Source organism: Sylvia atricapilla, chromosome 1 (genome assembly GCF_009819655.1).
Source record: "Sylvia atricapilla isolate bSylAtr1 chromosome 1, bSylAtr1.pri, whole genome shotgun sequence".
In the NCBI taxonomy this organism is placed as follows: domain Eukaryota; kingdom Metazoa; phylum Chordata; class Aves; order Passeriformes; family Sylviidae; genus Sylvia; species Sylvia atricapilla.
This window is the reverse complement of record NC_089140.1, coordinates 91,440,359-91,463,184: the sequence shown is the minus strand read 5'-3', so window position 1 is coordinate 91,463,184 and position 22,826 is coordinate 91,440,359. Positions and strand designations below refer to the sequence as shown.

The window sequence follows — 22,826 nt, the reverse complement described above, 5'->3', positions numbered from 1 at the left end:
CCTAAGAGTCAGAGTAAAACAAAACATGTTAGAAATGTTGACTAGTCAGATAGTTAGGGGCATCTATTTGAGCTGGTACAACAGCAATAGACCCATAGAGACAAAGAACTAGTGCTAAGGGGTCAGTGTCCACATATGACATTTCCAACAAGCTCCAGTCTGAACCAAAGGAAAGGAATCTGTTCTCACCCCTTGCCAGCATTCCACAGCATGATCCATGTGAAGTTCATGACATCAGTTAAAAAACCTTCCACTGATATGAATGAAAACTCTATCGCATATGCAGCCTATGTTAATGTTTTTCTGTAATTTGGGTTTGGTTCTTGGCCATTTAAATGGAAGAACTTCCACTGTTCATATCTATTGTTTCATGGAGCTGAAAATTTTCTTCCTTTTTTTATCCATTTTTCATGCATTCTTTCATGTATATACTTCTAGAAGAAAAATCACTTTTTCCCCTCCAATTTTTTTACCTTTTACTTTTAGGTATTTGGACTTCACCCAAATGCAGATATAACTCACCAGACCAACCTGGCTAATGCGACATTTAGCACCATAGTGAGCATCCAGCCCAAAGACAGCAGTACTAGAGGGGGAGAAACCCGGGAAGCAGTGGTGCAGCGTCTTGCTGATGAGATGCTAGAGAAGTTACCTCCAGATTATAACCCTCATGAGGTATGTGTACTTTATAAAACAAGTGTTTTATGAATGCATGGATATACATTCATGTCTTAAAAGTTTTATTCTGCTTCTTAAATTTAACTGGCATGTGTTTTAAAAAGCTCTTAAAATTATGTATAAGGGTTTATAGGTCTGTTTTGGTTTATTATCTAAAATATTCCTATATAAGAAATATGCATTTCAAATGCCACAGTCCACTTAATCAGTCACCTTAACTCAGAAGACCAATTAAAGGCTTCAGAAAGTTCTTGCTTTCCTTGGTAACTTACAGAAGGAGCCTGGTGCCTCTTTCCGAAGGACTGGTGATCCTTTAGTGGTGACAGCATTCAATTTACCTACTGTTGTTATGACACCACCATGTTGAAGAGTGAATTTTATCAATGGCCTTTTCATGCTTCAGGTTTTTTGGGGTCTGAGCCATAAGAAGTATCTTTGTCAATGTTTTCTTGCATTTTTAATTAACAGTCCCATTAAATGGAAAAATCCAGCAAAGAGACTCTTGCATCAGTTTGTAAGTAGGTTCTGCTGTCTTGCCAAGTGTTTCAAGAGCAGTAAATGTTGAAACCCCCTCATTTACATGATTTTACTCTTTGCAATTCTGTTTTGCATTGATAGTGCCTTTTTTCCCCTGCAGTTGTGTTTCAAAATCAGTAAAATGCTCAGTATTAATTACGACTTGCTGTGCATGCTTTATTTTCTTCTCTGGCCAACTTAGAATGTCCACCTAGAGTAACAACTAATAGTCTTGGGGCCCTGGCAAAATTTCACGTCTTCTCTTCTACTATTAACCTCAGATTTAGCATGTCTTGTATAAATAGCCACTTTTGTACTGTCACAAGTCAACTTGGAACTTCTCTTTTCATTCCGCTGTTGTCAAGCTACTTACAGTCTACAACATTTTTTGGTGATGTTTCCTACCATCTCTCTCCATAATGTTGTTTTTCCATCCATCCCTGCTTGCATCTCTCCTTTTGTCACCTTGTTATTGAGAGAGTGTTAATGATAGTATATAAATAATTTTTTGTAGAATTTGATTTAAAATGGAATGAGTTTTCTAGTTTTCATAATAGTATTTAGTAGTGAATAAAATTTAATCTAGTAAATGTAATAATAATAATAAATTTAATAATTTTAATAATTTTCATGTTGGATCTCCAACTATCATTTACACCTTAAATTGTTCTCAGCCCTCTTCCCTTATCCTTCCAGTCAGAGTAAAGCTTTTTTATGGAGCCAGATTCATCTAGTTTCATTCCACTGCTTAATTTTTTTTTCAATTAACTGTAGCAGTAAAATACTGAATGTCTGGATAGAATGTATGCATTTGCCATATTTGTAATATATATATTGAGCTAAGTTTTCACAATATACTTGCTAAATCCTCCAAAGGACTATTTCTTCATTCTCTTGTTAAACTGCCAACTTCTTTCCTCCTGAAGAATTTGTAATACTTAGAAAACATCAATAGTACTTACTGCACTTTACATTGTAACCAGAGGGTAGTCTTAACCTCAGGTTTTACCCCTGGGAAATCTGTGCAATACCTTTTAGTAATGTAAAATGCACACACACTTGTTTAATCCAAACTTCACTTCAAAATGGTTTGAACAAATACTAGTTTTTCTCTGGAATTTCTTCTGTTTAATCTTAGGCTCTTTCACTTTCCTTCTTGGTTTATTCACTGAGGTTATACACACAAACCACATGTAGGGGATGCCTCCCCTTTTCAGTCACTTCATCAAGTGCTAGCTTTGGAGACCACCAGTTTTGGAGCCAGGGACTGTAGTTAAGGGCAAAGGGTCTGAAAGGTTTATTTTGGGTGCTCCATCCTTCACTCTTAACTTGTCTCTCTCTATTTTACTGCTGTATTTAGGTATAATACTGTTTCATGAAACTGTATTAAAAAAATCGCAACTAATTGTTTTCATTGATCTTTCACTCTCATCATTAAGCAGTATGACAAACTATTATCTTTTCTCATGACCTGCCAATCATACATGAGAGGTTTTATTTTCTTATAAGCAATCATCATTACAATGAAGCTCAGAATTAACATTTCTTTGCTTCAGTACTATTTCTCTTACACCTACTGTGAGCTTCAAAGGAAACTTCTTATGCTTCTCCTGACAGCTGTCCTCCTATGATTCAGCCAAGGAGATGTGAGTTTGTACAGAGGATGTGCTGTTGGAACAACTTCTTTCCTCTGTATTTCTTGTAGATACATTCTGAGCTCATTAAGAGTAGATACAACCTCTTCCTGGTGATATCTAGTTTTCCTAGCTCTGACCATCTAGAGAATATCCTCTGTTCATTGTCCAAGAGTTTTTATTGCTAATAATGTATTTCTCTTTATATCTCCTTGGCTGTCTCAGCTGCTCTACAACTTCTAAGGATTTTACTTTTGTAACATTATGAGATTGGGCATTGTTTCTTCTGAATTCTGATTCTTCAACATTTCTTTCTTCAGTCTGCTTAGTGAATTTATCCTTTGTCTCTTCCACTACATTTTGGAACTTGTCTCATTCTCTACATCTTAGAACTTGATTTGGTCTTTACAAATTCTTTCTTTGTTGTCAGGGAATTCTCCTTTTCTGCCACTAGTGCCCAGTTCCACCTTTTATGTGTTGCTTATATGCCAGAAGTGTGGCCACATGTAGACAATAAGCAAACAAAATCTATATCAAATGTGTTTCTCATCTGAGCTGTCACTCCATTATTCTGGAACCTCTTAGAAAGCATGAATATGGCTGGAGCAAGCTGTAAAGAAAGCTGAATTTTTAAACGCGAGTTTGCATAAACTGAAAAAATCCCCATACCCAAATGACTAACATACCAAAATAGAAAAATAATATCATGCTCACTAACATATAACCAAGAATTTCATCAGTCAGAGCAGAAAATAAAGGAGAGTTTATGTATTCTCTGAGGGAAGAAGCAACAGAGTTTGGCAGAAGCAACAATATGGCAAATTAAATTATGCTTGCAAGTATAAGGAGTGAAATGGATTATGTAATTACTTCCTGCCATGTCTGAGGAAAAAAAAAAGGAATGAGATGGGTTCTGATGTTTGTCAATTTAAGTCAACATTTGGCCATTCAGAATATTGTTACAAACTAATCAGCTTAATAAATCTGAAGCAAATAAAACAAATATCCTAAATTGTAAGAGTCTGAGAGAATGTGTCAGAAAAAGAGTTTATATGCATGTCTCATTGGAAAAGACCAGTAAAAAGAGAAACTTTCATTAGTCCTAGCAGTGCACCTTGGGTTTGCTTTTAGAATAATATTGTGCTCCAGTAATGCCATGACATGTTATTCTTTGAAAACCTAGATACAAAGATATTATCAGTGGAGAAAAGGAAAAAAATTTGGAAACAATGAAGGTAATTAAAATCAAATTCTCTTCAGGGAAAGTGGCAGGTGCATTTGCTGCCTTTGATCAGTTCTTGTGGCTCTCTTTAGAAAGTGTGGAGTGAATTTGCACAGACTATAACCTCAACAGAGTGGGTTAGGGACAGATGGTACCAAACCCAATTATTGCTGACATTCAGAGCTCCGGATTGTATTTTCTCTTGATACATTGTGAATCCAGAGAAATTTCAGGCTGTCACAGAGAGGCCTTCATTTCTCAGTTATAAGCCTTTGGCAATGACTTCAGTCTCAACAGCTTTCAAAACAGGGCAACCAATTTACCCCATTTCTTTTGTTGATGTGTTTTTGCAATGCTTCTCACCAGTCCAGTAACTTACCTGAAAGAGTAGAAACAAGATGAGTCACCTTTGCACGCTTTCTCAGCCTGTGGTTTGACCCAGGCGATGGAAAAGCAAAATAAACCTTCCTCCTGACCTAATACTGTCTTCATTTTTCTCAGAGTAAGAATTCTGCTTTCACGACCCCTTTTGCTTCTGGGTCTCACCTCGCAGAGAGATTAGTGGTAAAATTATTAGGTCCAGTCAGTCAATGTGAGGGAAGACAGGTCCAAGAATAAATGTCAGCCTGTCACACAGAGAAGTTTACAATGAAAATGATCCTTGCATCTTGGAAAAGCAGCTTTCTAGGGAATAGCAAGTAGCAGTGGTTTCTTTCCTTAATATATTTTTTAGTATTGATTTAGCTGTAATTCCTCTAAGGCAAAGGCTATATTAGCAAGCACTGCATGGAAATAGGAATTTGTCTGAGGACTCCTGGCCTTCATTAGATGTTTTGCTGGGGAATCTGTCTTGGTCTAACTCTAGTCTGGGTCTCTAGGCTGAACCCATTAGTAACTGAAGTACCTTAGAGACCCTGAAGCCCACCTTTTGGATTACTTTAATTTGAAGCTAAGATTTTTGTGTGCCTGGAATCCAGTTTTCAGTGCAGGTTTCTTGCTACAACCTCCCCCCCACACACACACAAAAAAACCCCCAACAAACAAACATCACAACAAACAAACAAACACCCCCCACAAACCACCCAAAATAAAAAATTCAGGGTCTGAACTGAAACACTGATATAGATGATTCTGTAATGTGTCTCTGGTTTACTTTTCAACACTATCAGATATGGCGGTCATCCAGCTCTAGAGCTTCTTCTATTTTCTACATATTTTGCTATGTGCTTCCTTGTGTATGAGGAAGGGGTCTTTGACATCTCTTGAGAAAAGCTTTGACTTATCCATCTACAGAGTGATGGACTTCCCATTTCTGCTGACAAAGAGTGTAGCAAGTAACTATGTCTGATTGAAAATAATAGCATTTAATGAAAACCATAGGCAGTCACTACTGCAGTAACTTGATCAATGGTCATGGCCCGAGTTCAGCAACTACTTTTCTACTGATAGCCCTATAAAGTATGTGCTGACAAAGAAACTAGTGACGAGGACAGTTAAGAAATGTGCATAAAGGAATCTCACACAGTAGAGATATGCATTACAAAATCATGTAGACAAAGCTATTAAGATTCCGATTGTAGTAGCTCCTTTCTTAAATCACATTGTTTTATCTTAGATGATAGCTGTTTGCAGCTAAGGAAAAGGGGATATTCTAAGTGGGCTCCATGGATTTAGTGTATTAATCTCAGAAAAGCTGTTTTGGTTAATGAGTTTAGTCTTTTGAGGTTTTTTTTCTGAGAGTCAGTATCCATATCTTTATGTAGTAATAAATACAGCACAGGATGTAAGACATCCGATTGCTTGATAAGAAGAATTCTAATACAAAACTAGCAAATCGTTCTTCAGTGTTTGTATTTTAAAGTTAGCAGCAAGAATTTCAAGAAAAGCACTGTTATACCCAGTAAATCTCACCATAGATCAAGATTGACTTGTATACAATAAAGCAAGAGTATCTAAATTTTTTTTTGATATCTGGTTACACTTGGTGCTCCAGACTGAATGCTGTGAGGATATATAAGTTGGATTAGCAGATTTCTGCTTTATTGGTTGGCTCCATTATTCAAAATATTATGGGTGTTTTTGTAGGTACATGAAAGTAAGTCAGAACAATGTGTAAGTTCTGAGAATCCACTAGTTAAATTGTACAGTAGTTGTACTAGTTAAATCAGCACAGTAATATTTTATAATATTTATTTTATGTCCTCTTTTTAGATACATAAATATTAATATTTTGGAAAATAACCCCTTTAATAACCTCTTCCATACAGTTTTTCATCAAATGTAAAAATTCTTCCTCTAAATGATCCCCAAAAGAAACACATGCTTTGTAGACTAGAAATAAAAAGGGTATTTCTTATTTAAAGAATAAAATGCATAGACTACATTCTGTATAATTCCTTTCTCATTAGTGGCATGCACTAGACTTCTAAGTATTCTGAAAAAAAATCCAGATATTTTTAGTTTTTGTCAAGAAGCAAAATTACCAATTCCAGTGAAATTTTTAGAAAGCTGAAGTTTTCCCTGGATTTTATATGAAATAATCAGAATACTTCATTGTGTGAATTGTCCAAAAACTTTATTTCCTCAGCTCTAATCTTGTAATAGCTGATTTAAATTTTTTTTTCCTCTTTCACAGGCAGGATGCATTAACTCAGTCTGTAAAATGTACTGTCACACTGCACAGCATTAGCATAATTGGCTGGCACCTATTTCTTGGACATTCTGTCTGACAAACCCATGGGTCCTTGTGATTAAAATATGATGTATAACCTTGCTGATAGCTGTCTCCCAAGGAGGATAGCATAGAAAGTTGAAAAAGACTATTTTATTGGGCTCGGAGTTGAAATTTAAGATCTGGAAATTGACAAAGCATTTGCATATTTATACTAGTGATTATAACTACTTGTCCTGCTGTATGATATTCATCTTTCTGAAATTTGCTATTCATGGTAATAATTGAATCTTCACTAATGTCTATTATTTGTCTAAAATGTATAGTATACACAATAATTTATACAATGAAATATACGAGCCATTGGCTTTTTAAAAGTGAGGAACGACTCTTGGAAGTCTGAGAAATCAAGAATTCTGGTACTGTGTAGGGTATAGGCACCACGATTTTTGCAGGTGCTATTAAACCATCTCTTATGCACTGCTGTATACAGTGATCTTTGATATACGTGGAACATGCAGTGCATGTCTGAAGCACATTCCATACACATCATATGCAAAAGCAAGACAGGGAATGCTGTTGCCACTGTTATTATGACATGTCCTTAACCAACACAGACAACTGATTCAGTTTTGAAAATATTCTCTGTTGAATTTGAGAGAAACTGTTATCCTTAAAATCTGAAAAGGCCAAAGGCTTCTACTTGCAAAATGGTGTACATAATGGTGTAACAGATTTCTCTGACATCTGTATTATTTCTGGTAATCTTGCCCCTCTAGTAATGTATCCATGATCATCTTGTCTTACGAACAAGTCTCATGCTACTGAAAGTAGCAACTTTTACATATTATTGTGCTTGTTAAGTGGAGCTCCATTTGTTGCATTATTTCAGCTCAGTGGGGTAAGAAAAGGTGAGAAAGTTCACCCAGCACAGTTTGGAAATACAAGGAATTTACCATCAAACAGTGCTTTTTGAATAGCATGTGGGTTTTTTAATTTTAAGATCTAAGACCCTGCAGCCTAACAAGGACAGAAGAAACTGCTGTGTCCCTTCAAAAAGAGGGAACTTTCCCTTCTTAGAATGATGGAGGAGCTCATTCTGGTAAGCTAATGAGTCACAGTGTGCTAAATCTTACAGTTGGCACAGGACTTGAATGCCCATCTGTTACTAAAATGTTTCTTTTCTGAAAATGTTTTTGCTTTCAAAAATTATTGCATGGGAAACAGGAGATTAGATTTTATAATCATTGCACTATTCTTTTTTAGGTGAAAGCCCGACTTCAAAAGATGGGAGCTTTTCAGCCCATGAACATTTTTCTCCGTCAAGAAGTTGACCGGATGCAACTTGTTATATCCAGGGTTCGAACCACACTGACTGATCTCAAACTGGCTATTGATGGTAAGCTGCAATATCAAAAATTGCAATTAAGGTGCAATATTTGTTCATAGCAGTTGCTTATACCATATAACTAAATAAGTATTTCTCCTTGTTTCCTTCCTTTCTCTTTTGTTCCCTCCATCACACAGCTTTTATTTTTTCTCTCTCTTTATCATATGACCACTAATTCTAGTCCTTAAAATCTCCTGATTGTGTCTCTAAGGACACTCCACCTAAATTTATTCTGCATGCATGTGCTTCAGTATTGCAGTTCGTGTCCCTCAGCACTACTTCACTTCTGTGATTCTCTCTAGGATCCTACAGAGCTCAGAGGAGCTGAATTGCTTGATTAAGTCCACGGGTCGTGTACCAGAGTCATTTATGAAATTAAGCTGCGACATAATGATATAGAACAAGGTAGAAGTGTTGCTGCTAGGTAATTGAGAGACAGGGAATTCAGGATAAATTCCTGGAGGTGATAAAGACTCTAATTTAAGGTGAAATTTGACATTTTTGTGAAACTGGTTATACCAAATGGCATGTCTCTAAATGGAAGCTGAAGTGAGTGGCAGTGTCAGTCAAAAGAGAGAGAGAGATAGTTCTTTCAGGCATCACAGTAGGCAGGAAACAGCACTCTGTATCTCTCAGACAGGAGTATTTGGCTGAAAGCGAGCAATGGTGAATGAAGTTCAGATAAACCAAGAGTAGAGGCAACTAGAAGCAGATGGAAAATTTGATCAGAAAAGGAGTGAGGAAAAAGAAGGGATAATGATGTTGCCATCTGTTTTTTGTTTTCACTTTCTATTTTCCTCATCTGCAAGAGTTGAAATATGCAGGAAGGAAAGTGTACTGTTGCTCAGCCAAGCTTCTTGAATTAGCAAATTAAAATGAAGCAGGAATGGGTCGATTCCACTGGTAAAGCTCTCACCCAAGTCTGCTGTTCTGTAGCAGAGAGACAGAAATTATCTGAGACAGCAAACTGTCCTCACAGGCAGCAGGTCAGAATGCCTCAGAATTAGCCCCTTCTGACATAGCTGATGGCATCACTGTAATCTGTCTTACTGGTGTTCTGACAATGTCTTTCATGAGGGGAGATGTTTTTAAATTTGTATTTTTATTACATAAGGATCAAAAGCATTTTTCCCCTATCATTTGTATGATACACTAAGACAAAAATACATGTTTCAGAAACCTCATGTCTATAATCTGAATCTAGGAAAGAGGTTCATAAATGTGCCCAAGGCTAATAGTATTTCAATATAATAACATTATACTTTCATTCTGTGATAACATATGCAAAGATCAAGCTGGAAAAAACAATAGTCCTCTTTTCCTGAGCTGAAAGTTCCCTTTTATATGTGAAGAGATCCCTTTTCAAGTAAATAAAAATAATATTTTCCATCCAATAAAGTGTTAATCTTTCCTTGATTGTGACAGATATATTTAAATTCTCAATATGTATAATATTTTGCAGAGGGGTGGATGAGTAACTAGCACATAATTTATTTGCACTTCACACTCAGTTCCACAGTGGGCACAGTCCTCTGCCAGATGTTTAATCAAGTTAATGCTGTAACTTTCATGCAATTCTCTAAAACATAATTTCTTATGGACGGGCAAGTTAAATATAGTGAAAAATTACTCTGAAAACAAAATTGGATGTATAGTTAACAATAACAATTAATGGCTTCTGGCATGTTCATGCTATATCAACTGCATTTGGTGCACTGTTAATTAGGGGATGGAAAAGAACCTTTAGGCACTCTACCTGAGCAAAAGGGAAAATCCCAAACTGTCTTGTACTTGATTCTCTCCCAAAACTAGTCAACTGCAGTTTCAGGTCCTCTGAGATGCTTAATTTTCTTTACAGAATAAAGAGATAAACAAAATGTGCCCGCTCAAACAAGTCACGTAATTTTTGACATCTGCCCTGCTCATGTGTCTGGCTCTGGCTTCATGAAGATGTTAAGGTCCCAGCACCCACTTTTAGCAGACCTATAATTTCAAATAAATTTGGTGTTTAGGAAAATAGTGTGTCTTTAGGTTGTAAATAACTGATTCTGCAGTTTGGATGTGAATGGATGGACCTTGTTATTTTGATGTTGCTCACCAAGTTACATTTGAGGTAATGTACAGCCCTCCTCAGGGAGAGCCCAAGTGCAGCTGAACATGAGGGATGTAGAAGGAATTTGAGACACAGTTTTTTCCTTCTATGCAGAGGGCAGATTAAGCAGTTCAGCTTTTGAGAGGGGTGAGGATGCTCAGCATGTGTCCAACATGTTTGTTAGCAAATATGCCCCAGCAGCTTGCATCTCCACCAATAAACTTTGTTGCCCAGAGGGATAGGTTTTCTGGCTCAAAATGTAGTAATTAGATTGTAGCTGCACTTTGTACTCTCACTTATGTCCCTACCATTACTTCTGCTTTAATTACTTATTGATTGCCCAGAGTTTATTTCACAGTTGGTATAATACAGTGCTTCCCCATAAATCAGAACACAGCAGTGATGGTTGTCTGTGTTTCAGTTGTCCTCTTGAGTGCCCTAAATACAAGCCATGTTTCAAACAGGAATCTTTTCAGAGACAAGGATAAGTAAGACATGGGGTGTGCACCAAAAATGCCACGTCTTAATGCATTATGAGCAGCAGATCCTGAGCCCCTGTCAGAAAATGACTATTCTTCGTAAGGCAGTATCTGAGCTGTAGAGTTCCTGTGTTCTGATGTCCTGCCTCTGGCAGTGTAGAGGCCTCTAGCACAGAATACTAATCCTCCACTCTTTATTGTAAAGTGGGTACTTCAAATCCCCTCTCCCACTAGTGAAGATGGTGTCTCTAAATGCAATTAAATCTAATGACCCATCCAGTTGCTCCTACCCCTTTTGAGTTTGTTTGAGTTTGTTTGTATGTGGCCTTTCTGTGAGATTTTGTGGGGTTTTCTTTATTTCTCCATGCACTGAATAAGAGTGGTAAGCATTTTGATGTCTTCTCTTGGTGAAGATAGTAAGAAGAGAGTCTGTGGGAGTGTTTTTCATGAATGAAGTGGAGCATACTTGTAGTATCACTGAAAGTGGATATCGAATCCTTGGCAACAGAAATAAGCACAGCTTTTAGTTTGATTTTAATCCTTCCTTATTCTTTTTAACCCACTTAAAATTGTGTTTAGGGGCTTCTTGTGAAAGAAAAAAACTGCTTAACTCACTTATATCTGGGTTCTACTTTGGTCATAAAACTGCATCCACTTGGTTCTGGTTTCTTGGTACCTTACAGTCTTGTGTTTTCAAACTAATTCTTGGGAATTGCCTAAATTGTCTACTTCATAAACAAGTGAACAACATCTGAAAAACCTTGGATTTTTTTATCTTTTCATGTCATATATCTGCCACACGATCATGGAACTCCCACTGCTATTTGTATGGTATTTGCAAAGTTAGGAGAGGGATGTCCTTTTCTGGTAACACATTTCCTAAAAATACAGCAGTTCTATGGCAGTGTAGTTCTACACATATTATAGGAGTCATGTAGGTTTTTTATGTCAACTACACAAGCTCATGTGTGAAGCCCAAGGTAAACATTCACAACTTTTTTCCAACTCAGAATACCAGGAAGTTGAAAGTAGCATTTGTATCATGATGCTGCAAGGAATTTCTGTTCATTGTATGTAGCACCTTGCAGGAGGGGTATAAATGAAGTCCAAAAGAGTCAAAAGAGGTAATTTATTTTAACCTACATGGTGAAAAAGTGAAGCTCAGGAAGCTAGTCTTGCCAGAATGCACATAAAGGTAATTTTCCATGAAAGGAAGAAGTATGGACTCATTCCCCCTGTCTGGCTGAGTTCTGTTTTGACTTGTAATGGTATATGACTGTTAACACTAGCACAGTTTTAGTTTGGCTTGCTGACAGTTGTAATAGAGTTTTGGACTGAAAGAGCCTGGGTTCTTGCCCTTGCCTTACTAAGTTCTACTCTGTGTGTGTGTGTGTGTGTGTGTGTGTGTGTGAGGCTTGTAGGGATCATCACATTTGGGATGTAGGGATTTTATTTGAAAATTATTAAGAGCACTCAGTGAAGGTATTAATGGAATGTAACAATGGGGAGATTGTTTGAGGAAGGAAGGGGATGAATCTAGGGTGTCTTGTGGTGTAGTTGCTCTTGGCTCAGCAGCTCTCATCCATTATTTAATTCTCATCCTGATAAGAATGCCAGCATGCCTCCTGTTGTCTTTCACAGTGTGGTGTATCATTTCTGAACATCTTAATAGGTGTTACATATGCTTGCCATGATGCTGGCCAGGACAACTGTTTTGAAGCACACACTGCACATTAAGGAAAAACTGCAGAATAGAGTTTATCTGCCTGTTGTATTGCTCTAGCTCAGGGTAGTGGTTTGTATTACTTTTTTTGTAGAGTTGTGCGTGAATTTTAATCTTCAAATTACTGCTTTAAACTTTATTTTTTCAGTCTTTTGATGGAGAGGACTCTTCAACCAAGAGAATTTAGTACTGAAGATGGTAAATTCTCATAACAATTTGCAAGGTTACTTTCAAATTGCCATCTTTCTGACTGAAGGATTTAGCTATTGAAGAGAACCTAGGATTTTTGTGCTCTTCTATATGAAAAATTGCATGCTACTCAAGTTTCTTAGTCCCTCTCATCTCTCCTGACTTGAAGAATTAAATCAGAGGATTCTGCACCAAAAAAGAAAGCTGGGAAACCAAGAGAAACAGGGCAGGGGCAAAGGTTAGATGCAGCTGGAGAGAATACCAGTCTACAAGTAAAACAGGGAGAGTGTTATGCATTGCGGGTCTTGGCTACCTGCTTTACTCTTCCTGTTCTAGAGCTGGAGCAAAAGAAAGTGACAAATGGTTGAGGGGCTTTGGGATTAAAACAGTGTGGTGGAGTTAAATGAGGTTCTGAGAACTTCCTGGGAATTGCCTCCAAACACTGAAGTGCCCAAGTACTGCAAGTGGAGAAAGAGAAAAATACCCAAAGAACTGCCTGAAGCAAAGAAGTCGACTTCTGTCAGCACAGCAGTGTTGGTCACAGAGCTGACAGAACCATACTAAAGCTTGTGAAAAAAACAAATTAAGTTTTAGCTACAGGAAAACATACATTAGCTTTTATACCTTGTGTATTTCGGTGGAATAATTTAAAACGCTTTGGAGAAAACACGGGTGTTAGCTGTTGCCATAAGGCAGAAAGAGAAGAAAACTTAGGAAGTTATAAACAAGGTGATATTTTCTTTTCAATATGTTCAGTGAAGAAGAGGGAGTTGAAGCTTGGTGGTGGAGGCAAGGTGTGACTGCTTCTAGAACAAAGTGGGTTCTTGGGAGGTAAACTTGAGTGGGGATTAAAGGCTGAAAAGGTCAGCTTCTGGGATTGCAACTGGGACAGTCAATAATGGATTGATGCTTTCAGTGAGCTTTTTTCTCTATGTGCTGTTCAGGCTAGCTTAACAGACACAGTGTCTAACAAGTACTGTCCTCCAGGGCTACTCTCCAGTTTTATTATAATGATATCAGCTATTGGCACACTGTACTTGATGGAGAAAGTAACTTTTTCTCATCTCATTTATATCCTACATAATTATTCTTGTTATTTTTGACTTACATCTGTGCCTGTGGGAAGAGAATCAGTCAGTGGACCAAAGCTTTTTCTGGTTCATGCTGGAATTTAAGATTCTTCCTTTGTTCCTAACTTTAGCTACTCATTTAAATGAGCTGTGGAAGTTTCCTACTCCAGATAGACACTTTCATAAATGTGAAATTCAAAACAGATCCAAATTTTACAAATTCCACAGTTTTCAGATTCAATTTGTAGGAGGTATGGTAGTGAAAAGGGTAAACTCTAAGAAATAATACAAGCTCCTGATGTAGTCTATTCAAAGCATTATATCTATTGAAGGAATAGGTATAGATCTATTTTATCCAGATCTCTTTAAAAGAGCAGACTATTTACTTTAATTATCAATAAAAACTTGTTATTCTCAGAACTGAGGAGCTTTTCACTGCTCAGCAATAGGATAGATTTAGATGTGGTTTAGAAGGGAGATGACATAGTAGGGCAATGAAAAAGGGGATTTCCTAATTTCCAGACTGTGTATGCTGTGCAAACATATACATAACATGATTATAGTAGATATTAATTTTGAAGTATGGAAATGCCTTCTTTTCTTTAACTGACCTGACCCTTCATCGGACATTTTTGGGTGGCCTTTATTTTAAACAAGAAAGGGAATATCATGGAGTAACTCCCAAAATAACCAAGTTATAAACAGTTGGCCTGTCTGATTCACAGAACACTCAAGCCTGTCATGTTAAGTTCATAGGACGTTCAGTCTCTTCATATAGTACAGTGCTCAGAGATTCTCAGAAATTAAATACGAGAAGCCTATGGCATTGTACTACTCATTCAATTTATCAAAGACAGTATTTCAAACACCTGTATCACTTTTGTCCAGAAAGATGGCATGATTTTTTTCACATGGTACTGATTTTATTTCTGATAATTATTTACTTTGTTAGTTATTTTTTTATTTTTATCAGAGACTTTTGGCTGCAGGAATGCATCCCAACACCCACAGATGCCATTTAGTGCTGAAATTCAAGCATGGTATGCCAGAGATGATACCCACTCACTAAGAATATTTATGCAGATATATGGGCATGGCCTGAGCTGTGAACATACTTCATCCTCAGGAACACTCTGGCTTAACATTCCCAACAGCTGCTCTGAGTCATAACAGGCAGACTTCCTAAGGGATTTCACAATGCTTCGGGGCAGAGACTGGTTGTATCTCCCTATTTGAAAAGCTCCAGCCTGCCCAGAAGAATAGAGAAAGAAAGGAGAAAGTTGAATGTATCAGCTTGAAAACAAGGAATAACCAGAGGTGAAAGAGTTCTTTCTTTCTCAGTTCAATGGTAGTGATCCCCAGGGCTAAAACAGGATGCTCCTCACTTGTTTTGTGCCCTCAGTACAGTTGCTCTGAAGTTGAAACCAACATGCATTGCAAGACTCTCCCCCCACTTTTTCTGTCTCTAGAGGGTGAATAAAGTGTACGGTGTAATACAATGTTTTTCTAAGCAAAGCAGAGAAGACATGTAGTGGCTTCTTTCTTAAATGTTGGCTCTCTTGGTTAGACATTAGAGAAGATTAATACCCAAAGAGAAAGTTTATTAACTGTGTTATAAAAGTCTCTTAGCTACCCCAGAATGTGATTCTGAGCCTGACTACAAAGCAGTTGTAGAGAATGCAGGAATAGTCGGTATTTTTTAATATTTAATGTTTTGTAAAAGTTAATGGTTTTCTCAAGGAATTTGTTGCACAAAAAGAGGTGCATATGAATGGAAACAGATCACTCATTATCTTTTAGAAGAAACCAAGGCCTATTTCCAATTTATTTATTGTAGAAAGCACTAAATTTGCACACACTACTATAGGAGTGTTTACATTGTAATGCTGTATTCTCCAAAATTAAGCTGGTGTTTGGTTTCTGGATAGTCTTTTCCTTCCCTTCAATTGAAGCCCTCTCAACCTCAGTGGAAGGAAGGGATCTGAAATGCTTTCTTTTTACAGGTGGCATTTCCTTATGGGTATGTTTGCATGGACCACTGCAGTTTTTGTTTGCAGTCACCCAGACCACTTCCCTTTCCTTTACTTGTTCTGTGGTGGAACTTAACACTTAATTCTGTTTGGTATCTCATGTTGTCCTTGTGGCAATTACAGCAGCTGTGTGTGTGATGATACATTGAATTATGGCTTTATATGAATATTTAATCAAAGTTGTGGTACCAGGCCAGTTTCTATAAAAGAATAACAGAAACAGTCTCTGGAACAGAGAAGACATCCTGAGGCATGGCCATGTGCCAGATCTCAGTACCATTGAGAGTACATAAGGTGTAGGAACTTCTAGCACATGGAATGGTGAATGTCACTGAAAAATCACTGTCTTAGTAAACGCCAGCATTTTAGTGGAAAGAACAGCACTATGCATGGAATTTGTGAGTACGCACTGCCAAAAAAAAAAAAAAATCTTGCCTCCAGCTTTATTCTACCTACTGCTTTCCCACTGAGAATCTTGATAATGGAAATGTACAAAGTTGTCATTAATAACAGTGAATTTCATGAATATAATCACTGCCAGTACATGCTTAGGATATAGATGAGTTACACGGTGTATCTCTATCATTGATCATGCATGTAGGATCCATTAAAATTTGTAAAAAAGTTTTCAATGATTAATCGCATTCCAGACACTCTGTGAATATAATGAATATAAATAACGTGTATGAGGGAGAAGTTGTTTAAGAAACATATCTTTGTTTCTGATCAAAACAACAGAAGAAATATCATTTATCTTATCGCCTCTAGCTTTGAATCAAGTCTTATAATTTTGAACAAATTAACTGCAAACTGATAAGACTGCAGTGCTACAGGTGTGCAATTAAGGCACAACAAAAGAGGGTTTATTAGACTCAGAATGTCATTTGGAAGTTATAATTGCCTTTGCAAGCTAGGGGAAAGTTCATTCTGAACGCTTTACTTATCTTCCAGGAACCATAATTATGTCAGAAGAATTGCAAGATGCTTTAGATAATATTTATGATGCTAGAATTCCAAAACTGTGGTTTAGGATTTCCTGGGAGTCAACTACTTTAGGATTTTGGTTTACTGAGCTTCTTGAGCGAAACCAGCAGTTCAGCAGCTGGCTGCAGGATGGCCGTCCAAACCAGTTCTGGATGACAGGATTCTTTAATCCACAGGTAAGATTGCCACATTGACCTTTATAACATCTGAGTAACAGTTAAATTAGACTTTGGGGGAACTTCAAGTTGACTTAATATTGACTATATGAAGTGTAATCTCTATGAATTTTGAAGCATAAATGTAGGATAAAACATCTGCAGTATCTACTGAAAAAAAATTTGCTAGAACAAAATAATGCTTCTGAAATAATGAAACACATCTTTTGGCTGCTTTAATTATAGTGAGGAAATTAGGTAAGTACATACTTTCACACTTCAATTTAATATTCCTTTTTTTACCTCTTCAGTTACAGTAATCTATTTTTTATTTATTGCATGAAAATCCCTCTGAGTACAAAACAAGATAAGTTCCAGAACTTTGACATAGGAAGAAGTGATTTGGACTTGGTTCTCAATCACTGCAAATCAATTCCTTGAAACGGAAGGTTTGTTATTCATACCACCCCAGAATTGTGCCAGACATGGTCTGCAGAGACATAAAAAATACAGCCTCTCGTCTGCACCACCTAAAATAAAAACCTGGCATGAAATGAAACACAGAAAAGTGAACAGCTGAGAGCAGAGTTAAAAGAAGTAAAGTATACATACCTAGATGATGTGTAGTTTCTTTGCAGAGCTATTCACATTCATTAAAGCTTTTTATGATTCACAGATGTTTGTGGGAAGTGTGAGTTGTGGAAATGAGTCATTGTCAGAGTATCCAGCCAACAGGTTTCTACGGAGCCTTAGGAAAGAGCTATTTTAAAGATCTATTTTAATCTCAGTACTTGTTAGCAATGCAAAAGCTAGCTTAAACAGCTGCCTGGAATAGAGAAAGCAAGAGTGGCAAATATTCTCTAGGACTACTACTGGGAAATATCCATCTATCATCTATCCTGTGTGTGTCAGCTGTCTGCCTGTACAACTTTATAGCATGGAAGGGGGCTCAGAGAACCCCTGAGCAAAGGGTTCACAAGTGTGAGGGAGAGGAGTAGGAGTTCTAGTAAAATGATTATGCTTCCGTGCTTGGTTTGCTAACAACAAGCTGATAGCAGCTTTCTAAAATACTTCAAAGTAACTTCTGCAATGATCAGGCTGGAAGCAACCCTATCAGCCTTTTGGCTATGTTTGGTGTTTGCTTTTGCAGGGGAGATGAGCAAGAGCTGATAGAGATTTTGTACTGGACATTTCGGATGGCTTTTTTGTGCTCTGAGGTTGTGTCAGTTCTGAAATTTTGCCAGCCCAAATTGGACATCCTGCATTTTCTTGGATCAAAATAGCTGGATTTCTGAAAAGAGCTGCCAAATAATCAGTGTAAAATGTCCCCAAACAAAATGTGATTTAATAGACCATAGTAAATGAGAAAGCCTCTAGAAATACAAAAATTACATGCTTCATAACCCCTAGTTCTTAAAGTCCCTAAATACATTGTGTGCAGAGATTTAAAAATTTATTTGTGCTGACAATCACAAGCTTAAGAATCAGATGGTTATTGTTGTAGTCACCAGTTTTTGTAACCTGGGCTGTGGGAGAGGTTCATTCTAAAAGCAGTTCACCTGAGCAAAGACTGATTTTCTATTTAACTAGCTATTATTTTATTAATAGTCATACTGCTGTGTTTAAAATCAGTATTTCATGTTTAAGAAAATTGATTTTTGTCTTCTCAAACAAGCTGAGGCAATGAGGTGTTAGTGCTGCAGTTCTAATGGCTTGTTTGTAATACCTGAGAAGTTGTCAGAAAAATCCTTTCATTTGTGAGATGAAATGTAGCTCCTAAATCATTTGCCTACTTGCATCTATCTCACTGTTTGCTTCACAGTCAATGGATAAATGCCACGGATAACTCAAGGCAATAAAATAGATTTATAGCACTGGGAAAACTAGGCATTCTGGCAATAAAAAATAATATAGGAGCAGACTCTGTCTTCTCTTGGACTGTTTATACTCTAGGATAAATTCAGTAATTTCACAGAAGTTAATCTTTATTTTTAGTGATACAAATGTGGCCTGGCTCAGACTTCTATGTAAAAGAAACCTGATTCCCCAAGCGTGTCTGCCTTGGGCCAAGATAACTGGGGTGAACAAAAGAAATGCCATGAATTTTCTTCCCTCCTGGAAGTTAATCTGATGTTACTGGATTTTTTTCATCAAAAAATTGACATTAGGCATTTCTCATTTCTACCTCCCAATTTCCATTTAGTGGCTGACACTGTTTTATTGTTTCCTTGTTTGCATCTCTGTATCCATTTCCTGTCATTTGTCCTATATATAGAATTCAAGCACTGTGAGGCAAAACTGTCTTTCTGGTTGTGTATTTCTCAGCATAATGAACCCTCAACCTACCTTCTACGACCTTTAGATGCCAAAGTAATATTAATACTGATCAGAATATGAAGTACAATGCCTCCATTCCTCAGTGTCCACTTAATTCTAGCAAACATACCATAATCTGCTCAGTATTTGCAAAGTAAGTGACAAACAGGGAACCTCCAAAGTAAGGTAAAGGAGATAACATGATTCTGAGAGCAATGGACTTCACTGATTTTCATGGTTTTTGTAATAACTCCCATGTGTGCCTGCTTTTCCCTCACTAGAAGGTTCAGAGTTAGTTTGCATGACTTGTTAAAAGGCAAAAGGGGCAAAAGTTCTAGCAGTCTTCGGTTAGCTGGACAGGGAGAAATTCAGTAAAAGGCAAACACGCACATACAAGAAAAATACCAAAACCCTAACCAATCAACCAACCAACCAAAACCAAACAAACCCTCAAGGATTACCAGAAGTTGAAACAGATGCCATGGCAAGTGGTGGGTCATTATGTCCCTGACAGAGTATTTTGGGATGAGCCAAAGCCTCAGCTGTACAGTGGCAGCTCAAGCCACTTGATTCTGACTTGCTCTTTGTTGTGCCATTCACCCACTCTGGGACACCCATCTGGGCCTCCAACTCACAGCTGCAGCCTTCAAAAGCTGCCTGGGATTCATTCAAATGAGCAGATAAGCATGAAAAGTCCCACTGCAGAAAGTGTATAGATTCCTGCTATCTCTGTAGGAATAATCTGCTATCTAAACCTTATCCCTGAAGACAACTCACAGCTTGGAGCTTACTTTTATTCCAGTGTTTCCATGGTGCCTTTGAACTGATTCCCTTAATACAGTCAGGGCACCATCCTCTTCAGGCTCTTCTTTCTTTAATATTTCAGTTTATCTGGCATCCAGTAGCCCTCTGGGGCCTTATGGCAGTGAACACTTCATGTATTTTAAACTATTGGTTCTAGTATGCTTCTACAAATTAAAATTCCACAAATTACTGCAAGGATTCTGCTTTCATTTAATGGCATTTCTGATAGAAGAACTTGGCCTTTAATCCTGTCTCCCTCAGCTATACACTGGAGTTCTCAGCTACTTCAAACACAATTACCATGATCTGTGCTATCACAAAGCTTCTTTAAAACATTTGTCCTGAGGTCTCTGGTACTATATTAATGAGAAGCTACCAGTGTAAGTTAACAGAAATATCTGAATTCATGAAAGTCATCTCATGTTCTCATAACTTAAAGTGTATTTCATGGCTACCAAGGGCTTGGAGCACTCCAGTCCTATCAGCCCCTGGCCCCTGTGTTCAGGAGATCTTCTGCTGATTTTCCCACATCTGACTTATTTTCATACATTTGGCCCTAATGGTATTACATCTCACATCTCACTCTGTGAATATTGAAGAAAAACAAAAAAAAATTCAATTCCCTCATTCAATTCCCTCGTTCCCCTCCTGATTTCTTCCTAGTTGTGCTGTTTGCTCATTGATTCCCATCTTCGTGTGTTCCTCATGTGGCTCTCTATCCCCTCTTGTCTTGTCTCCAAATGCTTTAGTTCCCTGTTCTGAAATATATTGGGAAACTTACTCTTTCCTAGGTGTCCTCTTCATTGCTCTTGCATTTTCAATTATGTGTTTTATTAATTCACCTCCTCGCTACACAAATGGGTTTCCACAAGGTAAAATAAGATGCACATCTACAGCATGATCATTGGAACAGCAAAGAAGTCTGCCCTCCACTCTCCAAGGACTAAGGCATTTCGTATGTACTGAACTGTGTTTTCCTATGGACAGCTGTATCGGATGCTAACCAGCATCTTCAGCCTGCCTTGTCTTTTGGTGGCTTATACCAATGTCATGAGATTGTAGCTCTCTAGAACAGAGAGTTAAGTTTATTCTGTGCTGCTGGAGTGCTTTGGGTTTAACTTGCTGTTGTCTAAAACACTATGTTATTGTAGTATACAAAGAATTCACTCAGAGAAGTGTCAGAGGCATGGCAGTATTTAATAGAATGATTCCAGCTGGTACTTCCTTTGTGTTCTGTAAAATGCTTATTTGTTGACAGAAAAGCATTTTTTACAATGTTGGTATAAGCAAAGATGAATAATATAGCCAGCGTTAGAGAAATTAGAAATTACCTGTGTTTGGAATTTCTCAAAACACGCTAATATGGCAGCCTTATAAACATCTGGCTGCTTGTAAAAGAGGTATGAGAGGTGAGTTATAGAAGCACTCCTGATATGTTAAGTAAGCCAACCTGGGGGCTTCTTAACACCAACATGTGCACACCAATTATGTATGTATGCATGGTACTGGGATGCATAGGAAAGCGTTGGATTTACACTACTGAATTTAGTTTATGTGTACATAAAATCCTGTGGGATGAGCTTTTATACAGCTGATGTCACTTACATAGGAAAAAACAACAAAAATAAACAACTTGGAAATGGTTTTAGTCCAAGGCTTTGTAAAAAATCCTCTATGTCATGTGTGTCTCTTTAGGGGTTCCTAACGGCCATGAGGCAAGAGACAACTCGCATGAATTTAGCCAAAGGGTGGGAACTGGACAGTGTTGTTTTATGCAGTGAAGTGACCAAGATGATGAAAGAAGATGTTGTTGGCCCTCCTCCTGCTGAGATTGGTGGGGTTTACATACATGGCCTGTTCCTCGAAGGGGCAGGCTGGGACCGCAGGAACAGCAAGCTGGTGGAGTCAGCACCAAAGGTAAGAATCAAGTGAGTGCAGCAGGCTGTGGCATAATGCTCTGGGAAGACCAGGAAGTTTGTGAGTGCCTGCAGCAGTGGTTTCACAACAGGTTTTAAGAGGGTAACCAACACTAGTAGTGCTGGGAAGACGACAGACTCTTTACTCACCAGAAGTGAACAAAAAGACTTCTGTCAGAAAATGAATTTAGGATGCATAGCAAAAGAGCAGACCAGATGCTGGTCTTCTTGGCTTCAAGGGCCCTAGCGGCACAGTTATGTTTGAATAAAATAGTGCACCCCATAGTCAGTCTTCTTTTGACTGACCAAGGGGGACCTTATCAAAGCTTCCAAAGCTCTAGGCTAGGTTTCATACGGAGGTCATAGTTTGGTTGACTAGAAATCTCTTGTGTTTGTTTTTTAATATGAGAAGGGTATTAGTTCTGGGCTTATGCTCAGTTGTCCATCTACTGAGTTATGTTTCACTGATGTGAATAAGCACATTTAAAATCTAGCTATGGAGTAATGATTAAATGCTGTAGTCACAGTCCAGGGAAAATTGACATTGTCTGCACTGGTACAATTTTTCCAAGCCAGTGCTAACTGTCCTGGAATCGGAATTAATGTAATTCCTGTCCACAGGTAAAACACTTCTCTGACTGAGAGAAAAGTTTTCCAAACCAAACCTTGCCAGTTGTATCTTCTGTTGCTTGGTTTGTCTAAAGACCCCTTCAAACATGGAGTTTACTCAAGTGCAGTGGAGTGTTCAGCAGGGTTCCATGGTGCTCTGGGATCTGGGTCTGTTTTATCCCTTGACAATGAATACTTTACCTTGGATGTTAGAAGTTCCACTGTCAGCAGTGCAGAGGTAACAAGGAGGGTTGCTATTTGCAGCTTGGTTTTGGTAGCTCCAGTCCTGCCATTCAGGAAAAATGAAGTGAGGAAAGGATGGGAAACATCAGCGAAAGGGTCAAAGGA

The 22,826-nt window shown here is 37.8% G+C and overlaps 1 protein-coding gene across 1 annotated transcript in view; it reads left to right on the top strand.

Moving 5' to 3' along the window:
* Positions 1-22,826, top strand: part of LOC136366566 (dynein axonemal heavy chain 5-like) — a 150,564-nt gene that overhangs the window by 125,682 nt on the left and 2,056 nt on the right. The window contains exons 72-75 of the mRNA XM_066327725.1: positions 487-675; positions 7,988-8,120; positions 16,646-16,854; positions 21,649-21,870. Of these exons, the coding sequence (XP_066183822.1) occupies positions 487-675; positions 7,988-8,120; positions 16,646-16,854; positions 21,649-21,870 (753 nt within the window). The remainder of the gene's footprint in view (positions 1-486; positions 676-7,987; positions 8,121-16,645; positions 16,855-21,648; positions 21,871-22,826) is intronic.